The sequence below is a fragment of the Ooceraea biroi genome, chromosome 1 (genome assembly GCF_003672135.1).
Source record: "Ooceraea biroi isolate clonal line C1 chromosome 1, Obir_v5.4, whole genome shotgun sequence".
NCBI lineage: Eukaryota > Metazoa > Arthropoda > Insecta > Hymenoptera > Formicidae > Ooceraea > Ooceraea biroi.
The window spans coordinates 10568849-10589651 of NC_039506.1; the positions used below are offsets into that span (position 1 = coordinate 10568849).

At 33.1% G+C, this 20803-nt stretch overlaps 3 protein-coding genes and 1 long non-coding RNA gene across 15 annotated transcripts; 2 read left to right on the forward strand and 2 right to left on the reverse strand.

The window, feature by feature from the left end:
- Positions 1–465: 465 nt before the first annotated feature.
- Positions 466–2881, forward strand: LOC105286710 (coenzyme Q-binding protein COQ10 homolog B, mitochondrial). Of its 7 annotated transcripts, none has more exons than XM_020034083.2 (4): positions 466–483; positions 1629–1804; positions 1963–2097; positions 2370–2881. In XM_020034083.2, the coding sequence occupies exons 2-4, from the start codon at positions 1797–1799 to the stop codon at positions 2812–2814; spliced, it is 588 nt and encodes a 195-aa protein (XP_019889642.1). In that variant the 5' UTR covers positions 466–483; positions 1629–1796; the 3' UTR covers positions 2815–2881. The 7 variants fall into 7 exon arrangements, with proteins under 7 accessions (XP_019889642.1, XP_011350148.1, XP_011350149.1 ...); XM_011351846.3 differs by lacking the exon at positions 466–483 and adding an exon at positions 1177–1315; XM_011351847.2 differs by lacking the exon at positions 466–483 and adding an exon at positions 1199–1216.
- LOC105286709 lies at positions 2115–3710 on the reverse strand. 3 transcript variants are annotated; one of them, XR_895302.3, is made up of 4 exons: positions 3570–3710; positions 3175–3225; positions 2927–2980; positions 2115–2625 (listed from the first exon to the last, which is right to left on the reverse strand). It is a non-coding gene; the product is annotated as an uncharacterized LOC105286709 (long non-coding RNA). The 3 variants fall into 3 exon arrangements; XR_895301.2 differs by lacking the exon at positions 3570–3710 and having other exon boundaries at positions 3175–3563; XR_003407560.1 differs by lacking the exons at positions 3175–3225; positions 3570–3710 and having other exon boundaries at positions 2927–3047.
- Positions 3711–4493: 783 nt separating this feature from the next.
- Positions 4494–12629, forward strand: LOC105286707 (carboxy-terminal domain RNA polymerase II polypeptide A small phosphatase 1). The gene is made up of 4 exons (XM_020034082.2): positions 4494–4704; positions 5591–6024; positions 6593–6778; positions 7027–12629. The coding sequence occupies exons 1-4, from the start codon at positions 4635–4637 to the stop codon at positions 7222–7224; spliced, it is 888 nt and encodes a 295-aa protein (XP_019889641.1). The 5' UTR covers positions 4494–4634; the 3' UTR covers positions 7225–12629.
- Positions 12630–15381: 2752 nt separating this feature from the next.
- LOC105286711 (LIM and senescent cell antigen-like-containing domain protein 1) lies at positions 15382–19815 on the reverse strand. Of its 4 annotated transcripts, none has more exons than XM_026969082.1 (8): positions 19639–19815; positions 19097–19205; positions 18678–18791; positions 18425–18537; positions 17927–18119; positions 17537–17678; positions 16900–17158; positions 15382–16624 (listed from the first exon to the last, which is right to left on the reverse strand). In XM_026969082.1, the coding sequence occupies exons 2-8, from the start codon at positions 19102–19104 to the stop codon at positions 16422–16424; spliced, it is 1032 nt and encodes a 343-aa protein (XP_026824883.1). In that variant the 5' UTR covers positions 19105–19205; positions 19639–19815; the 3' UTR covers positions 15382–16421. The 4 variants fall into 4 exon arrangements, with proteins under 4 accessions (XP_026824883.1, XP_026824885.1, XP_026824888.1 ...); XM_026969084.1 differs by having other exon boundaries at positions 19309–19815; XM_026969087.1 differs by lacking the exon at positions 19097–19205.
- Positions 19816–20803: the final 988 nt, after the last annotated feature.

The following is a 20803-nucleotide window of genomic DNA, read 5'->3' on the forward strand; positions in this document are numbered from 1 at the left end:
GTGATGCTGAAATATGATGCCTCACAAGTAATCTTTTATAAATTGCAGTAAACATTCGGCATGAAGGATTACTGTATTAAAACCTCCTTTGCTTTGAACGGCACTAAAAACAGTTTCAAGATGATCTTGCGATAACTTAAAAATTAATAAATATGTAATGTATTTTTTCTCTATAAGTGTTTGCGACATACGTAAACAATTTTGCAAACCAATAATAAAACCAACAAAGCCCATTTTTCGACGAGATTGAACAACAGGTATACGTGTGGAAGACTGCCAACATAGTTTACATCTTATCGTCGTTTTATCATTCACTTAATAATATCACTTTTATAGGTTACATTCATGACATACGTGAAACCAAACTGTTGGCCATGTTTAATTCATCATTTCGCGCATGCGTGTTGTATATTGTAAAGTGAAGGATGGACGATGAATGGATATGTTCTCACTCTTTCTCTCTACAGGGAAAGGCCTATCCAGGTACATAAGATCTATGTACGTAATAGACCCCCAGACAATTTCGGGGTAATTGTGAAGGAGAGCTCCCTCCTCTCCGATTTCGCTGCAACTCATCAATATTGTGTATTTTTGTGCGTAGAACACGAATCTGAAAGTTAAAATCGTCGCTCTCAAATAGGAAAAAAGGTACGAACTGTTAAAATGTGACAGTTTTGGGGTTAGGAAGTCTGTCATACCGGCGGTCTACGGGCGTAGCGCACGCTGACGGAGCATGTGCGGTGACGTGAAAGTGCGCGAAATTAGAAAGAATAGTTAGAAAAATGTCACATGAGCTATGCATATAAACCTAAACTAACCTAACCCAACCTATACTGATTGTAATTTACTTACCGTTAGTTTATTTACAGTTAAATAAATTACAATCAGTATAGGTTGGGTTAGGTTAGTTTAGGTTTATATACATAAAAAGTTTATTATATATTTGTTATGTATATAAACCTAAACTAACCTAACCCAACCTATACTGATTATAATTTATTTAACTGTAAATAAACTAATGGTAAGTAAATTACAATCAGTATAGGTTAGGTTAGGTTAGTTTAGGTTTATATACATAGCTCATGTGATATTTTTCTAACTATTCTTTCTAATTTCGCGCACTTCACGTCACCGCGCATGCTCCGTCAGTGTGCGCTACGCCCGTAGACCGCCGGTATGACAGACTTCCTAACCCCGAAACTGTCACATTTTAACAGTTCGTACCTTTTTTTCCTATTTGAGAGCGACGATTTTCCTTCTCGCAATCGCGTTTTAGGATCAAAATATACATTTGTGCAAAGTTAGAAAGAAATCGGTGAGGAAGAGACTCTCCTTCATAATTACCATATTTTATTTTTTATTCCTTTTCCGCTAATTTTAAAAATTTGGATCAATGGCATTTAGGAATTGTACATACAACGAAATTATGTATTTGATTGGCTAAATCTGACCAAGTTTAAATCTGTGCAAGTCATACTCGAATGTCAGTCTAATGATTGTCTAATGACCCAAGTAATTTGACGCACGTGTGTCATGAAGTGCGTTGGATATATTGTTATTTATTCACTCACGCACTCCTTGCCTCGACGATTCTTGTAGAACCTTGGCCTCCTCATTGTTATTTATAGATTACAGAAACATGACTACGTCTGTCATTAAATATCATAACTGGAAACAACCCTGAGATGATGTTGAAACAATACATATTTAAGGTTATGTAATTTTGGCATATCGGATATCAGCGTTGAATGTAAATCGCTAAACGTTACGAGAGAATTTAACGTTTCATATTCGACATGCACAGGTAATTTTTCACGCAATCTCTGGTAATATACAAAATTGCAGGTACTTAAGATTATGGAGGTAAGAAATTGAATTAAGTTCGACAAAAATATATCCGTAAATTATTTGTAAAAATAATCCAAAAAAATTGATATTTTTTACTAACCTGCGAAAGGACAGTTTTAGGTATATGCTTCTTCTGGAACAGTTGGCACTGCCATGGAAGTATGAAACTTTCAAGCGGAGCTTGTGGCGAACATATAAAACAGGAGCAAGCAGTAAAACAAAAGAGTACGAAGGACGTAAATTAGTAGGGTAATAAGAACATAGACTTTTGATTTTTCGTATTTTTAATCTGTTGTTGTTGTCATTATCAATATCAGTATCTTAATGTATCTAAATGAGTATTTCTGCATTTATATTTTAAAGGTACTTTCATTTTTTTGCAATAGTGTTTTAAGTTTGTTATATCATTTGGTTCATACATTTTGAGATATTATTTACATGTTAAATGCCATTAGAAATAGCGCGTACTCTTAATGCAGATTATGCCGTTTAAAATTAACATATGTTTCTTGTTCATTTAGATTTTCAATGGAGAAAATGTACTATGTGGTTACCGACGTTGAGTGTTACAAGGATTTTTTACCCTTCTGTAAAAAATCTGAAATTTTTTTCAAATCCGACAACTTCCTGAGAGCCAATTTAGTGATAGGATTTCCACCCATAAACGAAAGTTATACCTCAAAAGTGACCATGGTGTACCCAAGAGTAGTCAAGGCAGAGTGCAGGGATGGCCGATTATTTGACCATTTAGATACACTGTGGCTTTTCAGTTCCGGACTGAAAAACAATTCGGAAACATGTGTGATTGACTTCTCTTTGTCTTTCGAATTCAAATCTGCTATTTATTCTCATCTATCGAATTTATTTTTTAATGAAATTGTAAGGCAGATGGAAAATGCCTTCCTGGAGGAGGCTAAAAGAAGATATGGTCAACCATGTATAAAGACGGTGCGATTACAAAGATAGCCAAAGACTTAGATCATCAAATATAGATATTTTTTTATAAATCAATAAATATTTATATTTATTCTATTAAACTCTGTAAGATAAACGAACTTTATAACTAGCTGTTGCCAACCTTCGGGACTGGCGACGGCATTTGCGATGCATTGTAGACCGCCCCTTAGTAGACCTGTCAACAATCAATCATGTAACAATTTGTCAATTTAAAAAAATGGCAATAACTATTTGCGTCTTCCTATTACTCATAAATGAAAAGAAGAATTTCATTCCGATTCACTCCATTTATCCTCTCCCGATTTCCGATTATCAATAGTTTGTCGATCGCAATGCCATCAGTGTACATATTTTACACTACCTAGTTACCTAGTTTTGTTTCACTTTCCAAATACGAAGATGAACAGCCTAGTCTCTAGTCTTCATGAGTGCAGCGAAAAAGAACAAACCTCTTATGTCGATACTAGAAATCGATCCGAGATCTCGGTCCGAGAAATGTGTAGCCAATCAACTTGCATCGTTTACGGAAAAACTGCAAGGTGATTGGTTACACATTTCTCGGACCGAGATCTCAAATCGATTTCTAGCATCTTGGAAATAATTGCCGAAATCCAACGAAATTAAAAGTACATATCACGGTTTATTTACGTTTTGAATCTATGTGTATGTAAACCATTTATCTGGAAATTCTATCTATTCGTATCATATGAGAAAATGTAACATTTTCATATCTTTTTCAAATTTACGTGCATGAAATTACATACGTTAAAATTCTTGTTTCGTACATCAGCATCATGCGTGCAAAGTGCATAAAAATTCGCTGTACGGTTACGCGAATAAGGTACATCGGTTCCAGTTCAAAGAGTAGTGCTTTCATTCGTGTTCAAGGCCAAGTGTCAACCCGTTCGTTCAAGTTCCACACGTCGCAGTTGCAGTTGCGCGTATATCGAGAGCATACGATGGCCGGAGTTACGTGTCTACGAAAACGCACGCATCAAACCCTGTCGCCCTGTCGCGTGTTCCACGAAGCAGCCTAAAGCGGACCGCGCGCGCCGAAGCGATGCACCATCGGAATAGCAATGGACTGCGCAATGGGCGATAGGTGTGGCGCTTGAAAAAGGAAAGGCGCGCATCGTGCCTGCCGAGTGCCGTGAGTGGTAAGAGTGGCGTAGTGCGCACGTGTGCGTCTCGGGAGAATGAAGATACTCGGTACTAGCGACACTCGCATCATCGTTCCGATTCATCGATGTGAATCGTCGTCGCCCTGAAAAGAAAAACAAAAAAAAACCAGGCGGTTGAGCCGTGCAGCGCGGGTCTCGGCGTAGGGACGTCCTTCACGTGTGTCCAGTGGCGTGCTCGCCTTGAGAACGTATCGTTCTGCGCCTATGCGTCTCTATTCGTCGCGCTGTGATCTACGTAGTGACGGCGGTGGTGGTGGTTGGAGAGGACGCGAGGTGCTGAGGGGGTTTCGTGCGCCGCGAGCGAGAGAGTGAGGTTAGCTTATATGCCTGTGCACTACGCGCGCTCGCTTTCTCTCTCCCTCTCTCTCGCACGTGCGTGTCAATTGTGCTTCCGCTCGCTCGCTCGCATCTTCGTCTCTCTCTTTCTCTCTCTCGCGCGCGCGCGCGCGCGTCGGGCCGTCGCACTTTCTGTCTCTCGCGCGTGTGGCTCGCTTGCTCGCTCGCTCGCTCATTCGCTCACTCGTCCGCCCGCCCGCCTGTCCGTCCGTCCGTCCGTCCGTCCGTCCGTCCATCCGTCGGCTGGCGCGCGCGCGCGCGCGTTAACGGAATTCGCGATCGAGCACGCAGAGACCATTGACTAATGTTTAAATGGACGCATCGTCCATCATCGCCCAAGTGTCGCGGGATGACGAGCTAGGCGCGTTCAACAACGAGAAAGGTGTGTATCGCGTACTCTGCCCGTGCACGTATTATTACCCCCCTCCCCCGCGTAACACGAGTTCCGCCAGATGCTGCCGGGATTTCGTTCCCCTGCACCTGTTACAGCACCCGCACCCGTATTTCTCTCCTCTCCCTGCCTTGCCTAACTTCACCTTTCGTTACTCCTCTCTTTCCCCTCTGCGAGCAACTTCTCGCGTGTCTCCTTGCGTGTCTCCCTTTGCTCCCCTTCCGTTCCCCATCTATATTGTCATTCTGTAATGTTTTCCAGGCAGTGTCGCAAATTCCCTCACTTTCCTACGTGCCCTTTGATCTTTCATGTTTTGAGACACGTTCCAGCAATTTGTAGAGAAAGTATCAAAGGACACGACGCATGTCGTGTCACAAATTTAATCAGTAACACTACTATGATAAGATGCAAATACTTTATTTTGACGTACTCCAAGTTTCTTAGTTCGGCAATATTGCTTTAATAATTTAGCCTTAAAGTAACCTAGAATGTAAGAGAAAGATTCATATGAGTGTGATATTGGATTTAATCTCTGTAAGCTTCTGTTGATAAAGTTTGATCATGCAGATATATCTCCAGAGTGTGTATGTGTGTTGTGTATACGCACACATATATATATAATTTTTCTGACAAATTAACTTATAAACCTTTAGCTTCCTACAATCCCGAACTGTTAACAAGTTTTCAAACAAGTTGTTACTTTATACAGCAAGAATTGTTGTAGTATTTATTACAATTTCTTTAGAATACATAGTTACAAGATCCAATTTGCATTGGTTATTATAAAATGCATGCCCAAATATACATAGATAATTGTTGTATATACCTGATATTCCTGCAATAGTTATAAATTGTTGTTTTTTTTTGCATAACGTAGCCCAACTACCTGGGGAGAATGAAGCAGCCAGCAATAGTCCATCTAGTGGCAAGAAGCCGAGAGGGCGTGGGCTCTTACGCTCTCTGCTCTGCTGCCTCGGAAGAGGTCGTGGTAGCAGTTCAAAGAGCTCCAAGGCGAGCTCTCTGCAGGGAGATGGCCGTGGCTCGCCGCCACCGGGTACCGGATCACCAAGGTTCCTCCTGCCACCGGTCAGGCACCAAGACATGCACAAAAAGTGCATGGTAATCGACTTGGACGAGACTTTGGTGCATAGTTCTTTCAAACCAATCAACAATGCGGACTTTGTCGTTCCTGTAGAGATTGATGGAACGGTACATCAAGTGTACGTCTTAAAGAGGCCTTATGTGGACGAGTTTTTGCAGAGAATGGGTGAAATGTTCGAGTGTGTATTGTTCACTGCAAGCTTGGCTAAGGTATGTTCTTGATATTCAAAGGAAGATTATCTTATGTACTTAATGAATCTAAATTAAACTAATGTTTGTGTACGTGTGCGTGTATGTGCGCACGTGTTTGTAGTTGTTATGTCAGCATATTTGAAGATGTCTTCTTAAACTGACATATATAATAAAGCTATACTTTTCACCATGATAATTATGCAATTGTTTAATCATAATCAATACTTTAGTGGCTACTTAAAGATCAGCTATAATTATTTTAGAAACAGTTTATAAGAATTTTTCAAATTTAGTCAATGAAAGATTGATGCAATAAGTTTGAGGCTATTAATATATCTAACTTAAGTATTTACATTATTATCTCTTTTTTCTTTATCAATTTATTATTACATGCATTATATAAATATCATTTTATTGAAAAGGATTAATTTATAAAAATAATTATAAAGTTACATTCTCTGCCATAAAAATGTCAATCACTATCTCCTCACAATAAAATTATAATAAAAAGAAATTTAAAAAAGATTAAAGAGAGATAAATACTGAGATTGATTAATTTATTGTTTTACGACATGCTATTCTGCAGTATGCCGACCCAGTGGCGGATTTATTAGATCGATGGGGCGTATTCAGAGCAAGATTATTTAGAGAATCCTGTGTGTTCCACAGAGGAAATTATGTTAAGGATTTGAACAAACTAGGTCGGGAATTGCATCAGATCGTTATTGTAGATAATAGTCCTGCCAGCTACATTTTCCATCCAGATAATGCGGTAAGATGTGCTTCCTACGTTATTAATTCTTGTACTAGAAAGTCTATAATCTTCCGAAGTAAATAATCAATTAAGGCTTTCTTATTAGATTACACATGTATTTACTTATAAAGACGATAAGAGTAGAGTTTTTTAGCCAAACAAAATGTTTTCGTTTCCACAATCTATACTATTATTAAATGCGAATTATGGCAAGCGGAGAAATTAATTTTAGTAATTAATAAGAAGGGCAATATCTCTTTTTCTAGGTTCCAGTAGCATCTTGGTTTGATGACATGACGGATTCCGAGCTGCTGGATCTGATCCCCTTCTTCGAGAGGGTCAGCAATGTAGAGAACGTTTACACGGTACTATGCAATAGCAATCATCCGTACAACCACGTGCCCGGACACACGGTGCAGAACAATCAGAATCCACCGGGATCAGGTGCATTGGCTGCTTCCTAGCCCCGTCTAAATCCTGGCAATGCAGCCAGTCTTGTCGCTCAATGCACTTTCCGGAGGATCCTGAGGGGACTGCTCCACGTGACCCACTCGAAGCACCATCCCTCGTTGACCTTTGGAAGAACCGCTGCAATCAGTGCGGTTGAATGTCATACCTTAAAGGCACGTCATCCAAATCGACACAGTCACAATTACTGGTATCCTTCTTCCTGGCGAGCAACACGACGAAGACTGAGTCAGCTTCGAAGCGCGAGTGTTCTTCCATTTTGCACTAAGCATCAGGGACGACGAATTGTGTGTATCGGATGTCCGCGCGGACAGGCTGAAATCTGCGTCTGCTCGGGGAAAATAATTTAGAAGAATGGAATCAAGAATCTCCATCGAGCAGAAACTGCGCGTACGGGAAAGTTGATCCATCGTGAGAGAAAAAAAAAGCACTGTAGTGATGAATGATGACGGCTTTTGAAAAAAAATATATAGGGATGTATGAGAAAAAGGGAGAGAAAGTGCGAAAAGAAGAGAGGAAGAGAGATCGCTCAGAGTCGTTTGATGGGCCATGCTGTTGCCGTTCAGTTTTCCTATTCGAACCGAAACCTTGCAAGCTCCGTTCGACATTCGATTTGACAATGAAGATATCGACGTTTCGGCTACACTTTCGAATCCTTTTGGTACAACACTTACAGAAAGCGTCGAAAAAAGAGAGTAACAGTAGCAGGTAGAATTTGGAATACACACACACACACACACACACATATTTACTCGCTCATGAAAAATTCGAAATAAAAAACATTCTATTATTTTTTTATATATTTAAATGTTAAGATATTTTAAAGCTTAATATCGAAAAGATAAATTTTAAGATGCATGAATACAAAAATGAAAAGTATTTTAAAGATTGTGGATCTTGTAATGTTGTTAAAATCCTAAATGGCTCGACAATTCACGGAATTAAGTATTCAAGGAATGGAATTTTTTAATTTTGAATATTAAGAATATAAACATTTAGAGGAATCTATTTTTACAAAATAAAGATCCGAATATATTTTTAGACTTACACTATGGTTTTATTTCGTTCCAAAAATCTTGAAAAGCTAAACATACATGATCTAAAACAGATATACAAAAAAAGTTCTTTAAAAGTATCATTTTAATAATATAACCCATAAGATTTCGAAGAATTCAAAACTTTTTAAAGTAATGTTAACAGTGGTAAAAGATATCCTGCTATACACTGCCGAAAAGTAGGAACGGAAGTTTCCTGCGTATTTTATCAACTTTTACCCAGCATTTTATAAATTATTTAAGAATTACGTAAACGTGTAAGAAAAATTATATCTAAGCACGATGTTACGTTGCAATTATCATTGAGAATATGCAGACACACGTATGAAGTTATAAATCTTTTTAAATTGCTATACATTATTGACGTTTATTATATTATTTAAATTTCTTTATACGCCATGTAAAAAACATAGCTTTCAAGATAATTAAGTGCGAGGTTTCATGATTGATACTGCATTTCAATAGTACATCAAATATTTCCTGCTACTGATATGCACCTTTTTTTGGGACGCTCTATATGGAGCATTTAAAACACGATGACATTGAAATTTTGCGGGATATGTATTATTTTTGTTATCAACTCTCCAATACTGTAATAATTTCCATTTTTATTTCACTTATCAATCTCATTGTTAGATGAACAACTGTACCTCTTTTTTAAATATTTATTGAAATAAAATATTTTAATCAGATTCAGATCTGAATATATCAATTTTTTGTTTTTATCCAGCAGCAAAATATGTTTTTGGTGTTTGCCAAAAAATTTCAGTAAATGTAAAATAATCGTAAAAATATGGAAGTTGAAAAACCGTTAATTAAATTTATTGAAGAATATTAGTTAATTAATGTGCAGAAAACTTAATGATGATATTTAAATGATGTATCAAGTGTTTTGCTCGAGAGGAAAAAAGGAAACAAATCATAATTAATTATCGAAAGTGATCATATTGTTGCTAAACTGAAAGCTGGGCCAATGCATATCATTCTTTCCCTCCAAGCTAATGAGGTTACGTCATATTTGACCATTCATTCTTTTGGAGCAAAAAAATGGTAATTCAATAATTCCAAATTAAATAACATTTTTTAAAAACCGGTTTCCGCATTTTCTAATTTTCAAAACTGATGGAATTTTTAAATAAATCTAATACTTTAATAACAAATTAATTCACCTTTTTATAATTAATATAATATATTTTTCATAATATATAATTGATATTTTTGATATCTTACTAGGCCACTGTCATCAATTTAGGTTGATGAAATTGGATGGATACATAATTTATTTATTTCTTGGTAATATTTGTGTCATTGGTCAATTTATCATTATTGATAACATTCTTGTATATTAAGAAAAAGTAAAAGGATTTAGAAATTAAAAAATTTATGCTACAAAATAAGGTGCCTAATTTCTATAATTAGGTATTTTTTTGTTTCTAAATTCTAATTCCTTTTAATTGGCTTATTTTAAAAAGTGAAATATATCATGTATGAGAGAAAAGAAATTTGGATAGACTATTTGACAATGATGCGTATTTAATAAACAACATTTTCTTGCTCCAGTGAAATGAATTGCACGATGATGTCATTAACAAATTAGAATAATTTAGATATAGCTCTTGAGGAGCAATAGATAAGCGATGGTATATCCCTACATATGTGCATATATTTACTAATGCGTAATTTGTAAACGATAACAGTTGCTTGACCGAGCATAACGAATGTACAAAGTGCATTGTGCATACCATAATCAGTTCAAATTGTTATTATTCGTGCTTTTACTTCTGTTATAATATGATGATTATTATTATTATAACTATTATTATATAATTAAATATCGATTTTAATGTCATCACTTTAATGCAAAAAAAGTAGGCTTTTTATTCTGAGGGCATTGTTGCTACGAATTTACATTTGGATTATTTGATAGAAATTGGTCTTGTAGATAGAAGTCATGTTTTTTTATTTGCATCAAAGTGATTACGTTATCATCGATACATGATCACTGAGTTATAGATATTGATTATCAATATCAGCTTGAAACAAGCTCGGCTGCGTCTGCTGTTTTATTTCTTCTGCCTACTCTAATTACAGGATGGGTCGAAAATTGTGATACAACCGTTAGAGCAATTCTTCATCGACGTACGTCATTTGTAAATGAAAAGATCAAATTTATTGTAAATTTGTAAAATATAAATCCATCTAAACAATTAGTTTTCATGCAATTCAAGATCCTGAGTTGCAAGAACCTGATATTGGACTTATTAGGACAAAGAATTAATGAAACGTAAATCTGGAAGTGTAATATTTTAAGTATCAATATTTTTACATGTCGCACAGAATAGTTTTAATGCAATCGAGAATAATTATACATCATTGTCTGCCGCTATATTGAAACGAGAATTTTTGGACTATCCTGTATTTTGTAATGTTTTATTAGCTTTTATCGATATAACGATAGCTTGCGGAGAGATCCGATCGTTCGGATTATCAGTTTTACTTAAAATAGGAAGAGATTTAATGAAGAGATTTTTGATGTGGCTTCCAATTCTTCCATCCTTCTGTACTTAGCGAGTGTATCAATATTTCTTATACTGATGTTTCTTATTGTGCGCGAAGCATTATTGTATGTCACAACATTCTCCTTATGTAATGCCCATCGAAACGACTCCGTATAACTATTGTGCATCTACTCTGGAACAAATCTGTTCACAATCCAAGGATCCGAAAATCCATAGTTCTAACAAGTATATTCGAAAACGGAATTCGAAAAGTTATGATGTTCATACAGGATTCATTCATTTTGAAGAGGACATTTGTTATGTTAGGATCGCAATTAAACTAATAAAACTAAAAATTCGAGATTACATTCGAGATTCTTTTGAATACAAAAATCCACGAACCCGTTCGTATCTGTGCAATCATCTAGCAACGTGTGATAATTAAGAAATTTATTATAAGTATAGTGATCTATGATTTAGGGTTCATGGATATATAAATAACAAGAAATTCGAGGAAAAAAAGGAGAAAAAAGGCAGAAAAAATTAATTATAGGAAATGAAATATAATCAGAGATATGAAAATCTAAAACAATCAAATACGATCAAAATTTTCTGATGAAATACACAAAGAAGAATCTAGGGATTTAAGGATCCAAGGATGCATTTTAGCTATATTATAGCATTATTATTACGTTATTGCGTACGAAACAAAATTCATTTTTATTTATACTGATATAATCTCAAAAAGTTTAAACGAAATTAATATGTAAGTAGAAAGAGAACTATGTGAAATGGCTTGGATGGGACTCTCAAAACATACAATTTAACTGCTCGTTTTATTTATTTACTAACAAACAGTATATGCTAAAAGCTTTTGGTACTTGTAAATTTCATAATTTAGTTACATTATATCAATAAATTGAATTTAAATTATCAATTCGACTTCGTAAACTCACAAGTATCTGAAATAATTTATGCTTGTAAATTATTTCCCTAAGTTGCTTTCTAGACTACTTTAAACAATCCTTTTCTTTAAGTTTTTTAAAAGTTTTGGAATTTAATGCGAACATTGAAGATGTTCTGAGAATACAAAAATAAGTCATAAACAAAAATACATGTTAAGTTTATAAAAGCCAGAATATTTAAAGACCTAGGATTTTAACAATATTAGAAATTGGAAATTAATATTTGGGTATAAAATGTGCTTCTAATATTTTATGTGCAGAAAACTGCAAGTTTAATACAAGTCCTTTAAATAAATCCAAAAGTCATGGAACATAAAAAATTTGACAAATCTCTGAAAAAGAGAGAAGAAGAGAGCGTCTAATCTCTCTGGTGATCAAATACTGTAGATTAAAAAAATGTAACATTTCATACGCAAACACGTAATATGCCAACATAGTTGATGAAGAAACGGGAGTGAGAAAGCGTTGCCAATAATATTCTCCCTTTCGAAATCGCAATCAAGATTTCGAGCCGCCTTGCTGCGCATAATAAAGCGACAAACGTGTAAAAATATATATATACATATATACATACATACATATTATATATATATATATGTATGTATGTATGTATGTATGTATATAAATATAAATATAAATATAAATATAAAAACATACATTCAAGAAACGACAGAAGGCAGAGAATTCGCGCGTGCATGGTGTGTGTATCTAGTGCGTATGTGTATATGTGCGTGTGTGTGTATGTACAGAGAAAAGAAAAAATAGTGTTCGAGGCTTTCGCCGAGCGACGGCCGCTACGTACGCTATTCCAGATGAGACTTTTTTATATGTAGAGCTGAAAAATTTCTTAACAAAAGAAAAATGAAATAAAAAAGCGATAAAAGCAAGTGCGCGGCTTTTGCGCGATAGAAAATTAAGAATAATTGTATTATTCTTATCATCGCGCGAATTATATAAAGATTTTCTTTGTGATTTATTATTAATCCGTTGAAGACCCGCATTACCTTTTATCTCACTAAAGTAGCATGGTATGGTCTTATTCACACCACGTTTAGTACTAAAATGTGACTGTTCGATTATATTTGGGCGAATAGAATCTTATATGATTACATCAAAGTGGAATAAATCTAAAAATCCAAACAGTTACAATGTAGACATCGAATTACATAATAATTTATATTAAACAATTGATATAGATAATTATAATTTGTAAATCATGATATAATCAGAAAATTTCTAAACTAGGATACATTCAATTAGCCACTTTCAGTACTAAGCAAGATGTGAATCAGCACTATTCGCAATGAATATGAAGATGAATATGCACTGATGAATTTGCTTGCAAAGTTGCTATTTGCACCATATATGTTTAGCGCTAAATGTAATTGATCGTCGATTGCATCAAACACGAGATGATTAAGGCGATACGAAAATGTAGGTTTACTTATTAAAAATGTATACAATTACGAAAGAATATTCAAAATAACAACAAAATTTTGTGAATTGACCTCATGGGTCTTTATCACTATTGGTTAATCTTTACAGTAAAAAAATATAAAAAATTAATTGCAAAAAATTTGTATATATTAATTAATCTTACATTGATTAACATAATGAATGACAAATATAGGGTGATACATTTAATATTATTGAAATATTTTTCTTATACATTTTCAGAGAAAGAAAAAGAAAAAAAGAGAAAAAATTAATGTTACTGCAAAAATAATTTTAAAGAAAATTTGTATAATCTCATCATCGACGAATGTCTGAAAATAATGCAATTCGTTCCTGAAAAACTTTCTAAAAAGTATTACAGGGGTATTAATAAAATGTTAGGCTTTTATATATATATATATATATATATATATATATATATAATTTAATGTTAAGTTTTCTCTCTCTCTCTCTCTCACTCTCTTCTGCTTATTTTTTTCTTTTATTTAAGTTTTAATTTTATTTTGAACTACATTTTATGATTACGTGCTCTTATAAGAGCATAGGTCATCACGGAAATTCTGTAGATTCGCTTGCTTTTGACGTCACCGAACTATATATATAGTGCAATCGATTATCACTGTTTTAAAGTTCAGGATCAATCGACCGCATTTAGCGCTAAACGCGTTAAAATACTAATCGTGCTTTTAAGATATTAACACTAGTCACGCATATGTTAAATTTACATACAATGAAAATTCCTCGAAAAAAATGCCAAGACAAAAGATAAACTCTTATTGGAGATAAACCATGCTATTTTAATGGGCGAGGATTGCAAAAGAGATAAATAATACTAAATTTAAATGCTATTTTTTTTATTGCGTATTATTGATATTCTAGGAATTAACAGAGATACATTAAATATACGATTATCGGATATATCTGCATTCTTCAATAGATAATTGGCGTAAAATAAATTGCTAATTATAAATAAATAATACACTTGGCATAAAAAATTAAAGATAGTGAAGAAAGAACAAAACACGTGCGGAAAAAAATAGTTATTTTATATTTTTCAAGATCTTAGAAGGGTTAAAGATTCTAAGACGAGTGAAAGAGTAGAAAAGGAGAAGCACGCATCTGAAAATAAAGTTAAAGTAATACCTTTGTAAATAAAACTTCATTACTTCCATTAATGCCGACTTATCCTTTTTGTACATTATTTTCTGTTGTTTTGCAAATTTTACCATTTATCTTGTTATCAATCTTTTTAAAAAATTTTCAATAATTTTAATTCAGTTAAAAGAAAAATATATATTAAAATATTAAGAGCAAACTAGGAATATATATGTAAGATTTATTTTTCCTTAGCTCGAGTTCTTGTGATTCTTTTCTTTTGCTTTTTTTCTACCTTCAAAGCACAAATTTTTATGATTATTTTATGTATATGGAATACAAAATATGCAGATGAGAGAGAAGAATGTGCTTCATTGCATAAGAAGACACTTTTATAAAAATATTTATGAAATAGTCATGTAGAACTATTGAGAAAAATCAAACATTTATAGATCCTTTACTATTAATTAAAAGTTCTGTTATATTTTTCAAAGAAAACGGGCAAATTAGAATCTTGACGTTTCCCATATTGGACACATTATCCAAGATATAAGCGTTCTACATTCTAAGCATTCTAATAAGGATCTAAAAAAATACAATCTATAGCTGTATCCGTTGAATTCACTCAACGATTATAGAAAAAGGTCAATGCACATATTGGAGCATAGATATAAATGGGTCAAGATTAATACAACCTTTTGACCCTAATGACTATCACCAAAATCACTATAATCAGTCACTGAAGAAGATCCGAAATAAAATCGAAACATCTGTATGATTTACAAATATTATATGCATTCATACTTAATAATTATGCACGATTAATTGCGTCAAGGTTCCAACTTGCCCATTTAACTTGGAAAATTTATAGATCCTATGTATAATGGTACAGTTTTTAAATTATTGAACAAGATATGTTTATATATTAATTTTATTGCGCTAGTAAAAAACTGGAAATGTATGTAAAATTGAGTTAGATTTTATTTTTTATTGTACATAAAATTCTTTAACAATAATATTTCAATTAGTACAGAAATAATGATTTAATGGTACTAATATAATTAATATTTTCTCTACCTTCTTAATTCGGAAGTATAAAACAGTTCTTTCCTTTATAGATAACATTGATATTAGCGTCTTCTTAATTTTTATTATATTTAGATGTATTTGTATGAGACAAATAGATTTGAAATAAATAACAAACCTATTTTCATAATAATTTTCTATAAAATCTGATTAAATTTAAATATGTAATTGTTATGTAATTTATACAATAAAAAGCGTTAACAATTTGATATTAGAACCTGTGGATATTTAGCTGAACAACGGTAATAATCTAGAGTACATTTGCATATGTAGCATATCTGTAAAAAATAATAAATTGACACTATATCGATATTAAGCAGCGATCGTACGTGTAAAAATCATTAGTTTATTCAAAGGTGTTCGATATTAACACAATGTTGGGCAAAGTTAATCGACACAAGCAAATTTTGAAGATTTTTTTAGAATTACGTTAAAACTTTTGTCACGGCTAGTTAAATGACTAGAATATTATGCGAATCTGTTTCGTCAGAACTTTGAATTTTGAAAATATAAAATAGTCTCAAAAAATCAAATAAAATACATTCTATGGATGATTTAATTGTCTTTTTACACGTACGATCAGTTTTTTAATTGATATAGTATCAATCTTGTTATCTTTTACAAATACTGTGTATAACATAGTGTAATCAAAATTAATTGCTCTTATTTGTCAAAAGACACGCGTTAAAATATAAATTAGCATTGCGGCTCATGTGTAAACGGTCTTTTAGCAGTACCACAAGTTTTTGGATACTATATTTCTGGATATTACGTCCATACAAAGAAAAGCATTTTAAACTACAGAGCTTCAACGATTTCTCAGTTATATGTTATATCAAAAATAGTCACAATTGCGTCAAACGCTTGAAAGCTAGAAGAAATGGAGTAGCTTTGGTACATTCTACATAGATTATAATATAATAAACAAATATCTTTCTACATCGATGTTAAGACAGATAAGGCATCATAATAAGGCTGATGATTATTTGAACGATCATATTTAAGATTCGATAGAAGATTCATACGAAAGATTCTGCATTTATGCTGGTGGAATCCTCTTGGGATTTAAATCGTACATACGTCGCATTCGTTTTTTCAACTCTTGTGGAAATTTATCGTAGCACTTCTTGCACGCAGGTTTTAGATCGAACTCGAAGAACTTTGTCTTCTGATTCATCTTCTGGTCGCAGAACGCACACGCAAAATGATGTACACACCATGCCTTGTTCAATGCCGTAAATACTAGACAGAAAGAAATATCAGATTATATTAAAAATTTTAAATAAACGACAAAATAATTCTTGCAATTTTTCGCTCTTAACTTTCGATAATCTCAAGTTTATAACCAAAAATGATTAGAAATCTTTAATTTAAAGCGCAAAAAAAAACAAATTAAAACTCTAGGAAGACGAAATATTAAATGTGCGAGTTTTGTAAAACAAACTGAGTTTTAGCAAATCAAATTTTTAATTCATATTACACAAGATTAAGTAATTTCGGTATTATCTTGCACATACCATCCCCAGAAATAACTTGATTGCAGACGAAACAGAGATTTCCAAACAACTGGTGATAATGAATTTCGCAATAAGCGAGACCTTTTTTCTCATAATGGCGATGACCTAGGAAAGGTTTCTCGCATTTTGCACACACGAAATGTTCCACGTGCCAGTGCTTGCCGAGCGCTGTTACTACGCGCTCTTCAATGGGACGTCGACAAGCACCGCAAATTGGGATTCCCATTTTATCGTGACACCGCAAGCAGTACAATTCATTCTATATACATGGAACATAAAGTTAATCGTTGATATCCACTTTTGTAGACATTCATTGTTGTAAAAATATTTTTATACTGTGTATGCTCATCGATTTAAGAATAGAAGATGAATAACTGTAAGATATAAATTTCGTGAATCCGTTTAAAATTTAATTTTGTATCAAAATTTCAGGTTTCTCTTAAAAACAATTATTATAAACGATTAAAAATCGGTATCAGTATCGGATTATTTCTCTTCTTGATAAAGTGGAGCGAAACGTCGGAATCCAAAGTGACAAAAACCGTGGCTCCAACCAGGAAGTCAAATGAAGTAGTAGTATCAACAGCGCAAAAGTCCTAAGTTTTATACTATATATAAATAATTTATATAGTCTTACCATTTCATTAGCAGCGTAACCAGGTCGAGAACGAACTTCCCTGGCTTCAGAATTAAGTTCGACTCCGCAAGCCGTACAATTAAAGTGATACGGATGATAAAGCTCACCGCGGAATCGTAAAGGTTTGTCATCAATCACTCCACTGAAAGTTATAGAAGTCATTTATAAAAGTGCAATATTTTTCTATTTTTTCACAATTCCTAATTTGAAATTCTTATTCTCCATAAACGCTAGAAAAGTTTTCAAATATTTTTTCTGTTTATTAGAAAGCTAAATAATAAGAGAAATAAATTTTTTGTAAACAATTTTAAAGAATTATATAATATTATAAATATTAAATTATTATTAAGCACTATATATAGGATAATATATTTTTAATTTTTAACGTACTGGCATTGATGACATATGTACTTTCCGAGCACGCCAGCCTTTACTCTAGCATTGCATGCGTGACACAGTGCCCTGCCTTGGCATTTGATGAAGCCTGCATCCGCCAATTCACCGCTACATTCCTCACAACGGAAGCATTGTGGATGCCAGTTGGAGTTCATTGCTTTAATTACACGCCCAATAACAAATTCACCTAGTACAGAAACGAAAACTTGAGTTTAAAAAAAAACAGATAAAATTAAACCAAAACCTTGTTCAAATTTTAAGCACAAATGCAAATTGAATTTTGAATATACATATGTATGTATGTATTACACTTTTAATTATGTATCTAATAATGTTTTAAAAATATTATTTGTAATATTACATAAATTATTTTTCAATAATATGACATTTTGATAATGTATCCTGTATTTTCTAAAATACAATAAAAATTTTTATATTTCTACGATTAATATCTAAATTAGGTTTACTTAAATAGATCTGAGAATAATTTACCACACTTGCCGCAACATGGTGCGAACAAAACATGAAAGTCATGTTCGCAATACTTGTATCCCTCAAACTCATAGAAGATTCCATCTGGAAACGGTCGGAAGCATTGTGCACATCTGTCAAAATAAAATTGGTGCAAAACTATAATTATATCACTATAATTATGGTGGTAGTACTTCATAAGATAAGTAACGTAATCAAAGAGGCGCATCCCTATTTTATGAGAAACAGCAAAAACAAGTTTATATATACTTACACAAAACATTGTGGATGCCATAGTTCCCCATTGGAGTTAACAATTTTTTCATGAGCAGCAAAACCTTCTCTGCAGCGAGAGCAGAACATATGATCCAACGACATTCCTGTAACCCTATACAAATATAAAATCAATATATAAACCTCAAATGTCAATTAAATTCTGTTAAGCAGTTAAGCAGCAATTAAACAAGCAGACTGAATTCGGATGTACCATAGTATTAAGTCCATGGATTCAATTATTTAGTTAGTAGAAATAAGTATATTATCACATATACAGTCACATGTTATCTCTTTGTGTTACCAGAAAAATAAAAATCAGGAAGGGACAAGATACTCTATTATGTTTATATATACAGTTGTTACATATTATATGCACTTATGTGAGAAATTAATTTCCTGTGAGAAGATAGTGCTTACCCTGGCATATTTTAACGGAAGAGGACGATTACGTTTTTTGAGGCTGACAAATACTCCTAGCTATTTTTTCTTTTTACTTGTCTGCGTTCGATCTGCTTTACGATGATTTCTATTATTGAAACATTATTAAAGCTGTTACAGGGGGACGCGTCGAGATAACAATAACAATTACAGATAATAGAGAATAAAATAAATTAATTAATATAGCATACCTGTAATAGTAAATTAGCAAGTAAGATTAATTAATATAATGATAACACTACAATTTTCTTATTATAGAATTGTATTAATCATTTAATAATCTAATTCTAATTTCTGATTCTTCCGAAGATATTGTTTCTATCTTTTTAATACATACACTTGTTTATGAATTATATACTATTTTTCACAAATGCATTTTGTGGATAACATGTCTTATTTAACGTACTAAATATTTATTCCATTTAATATCGGACTGAAGTTGATCTCAACGTCACTCACGAACAACACTCATTTAATAAAGATATTTAATTAAGTAAATTGTAATATATTTGAGGGAGTACCTCTGCGACTGTGTCACCCAGCTGACACATTTATATTCTCATCAGATCGTAAACCGAGACAACCAATCCGATCTCAGCGAACGTAACATAGCCTTTTATGAAAATGAATGTGGGGCTCCATAAACCTTGCGGTTCGCCCTACGCCACACCCTTATGGGAGCAAACGCGAATAATGACGTGATGTCAGCTTGCAAATTTGGAATCATTAAGGCAATTTCTCAACAATGCCTGAGGTAAAGGCTGCGGTCCAGTTGCCGTTTCAAATACTTCAGAACAGTTCCTATCCTTTTTTTCTTTCAAATAAAAAGAAGGAACACAAGTGTTTTAAATCATTTGGAGCATCAATTGAATGGATTGCAATCCACAGCTCTATAAAACGTTTAAAGATTCATCTATTTATGTCTATTTATTCAAGCACAATCATCCAATTCAATCACTGATAGAATGTCGATACCTTTGAGCTTTGTGAACAGAATTCAGGCTTTTATTTGTTATTTAAATCAATGGCTGATTCTCAGTTGATTTGTACTACTACTTTAATTTCTAGAGACTAGAGATTCCTAATAAAGTTTGATGGAATTTTTAGAAGAAATACAGTATTATTTATATAATTATTTATTTCACAACTATTCATTTTCATTTTATAATATCTATATCGTTCTCTTTTGCGCAGCTTGTTCATCGAACAGATGATAGTTCCTTCGGATTAATATCGCTCTAATACCACCTGGCTCATACACACTTTAAAAGTGTGAAGAGTTCAAAATGTATCGATAGTTTCATCGACTTAAACTCGCCTTTTTTTCAAGAGAGGATCCGTCAGCTGCCCGATAGATAGAGAAAAGATTATTAGAAAATGATGGCGAATATTTCGAAGGATTTTACATGTTTATTCTTTTTAAATAAAAGCTCAATTCCTTCAGAAAAAGCATCGAATTAATTTTCGCACTTAATAGAAATATATATATATATATATATATATATATATATATATATTATCGCGTGCGTGTGTCATAAGTATACATTTTTATTTCTAACATACGTGAAGTGAACATACGAGATCAAAAAATTGCTTCGACAGATATTTAAAAATATTAAAACGTGATATTATCTTCGAAGTTCTTAATACCATAAGGAAAAATAAAATATAAAAAAATAACTTCCA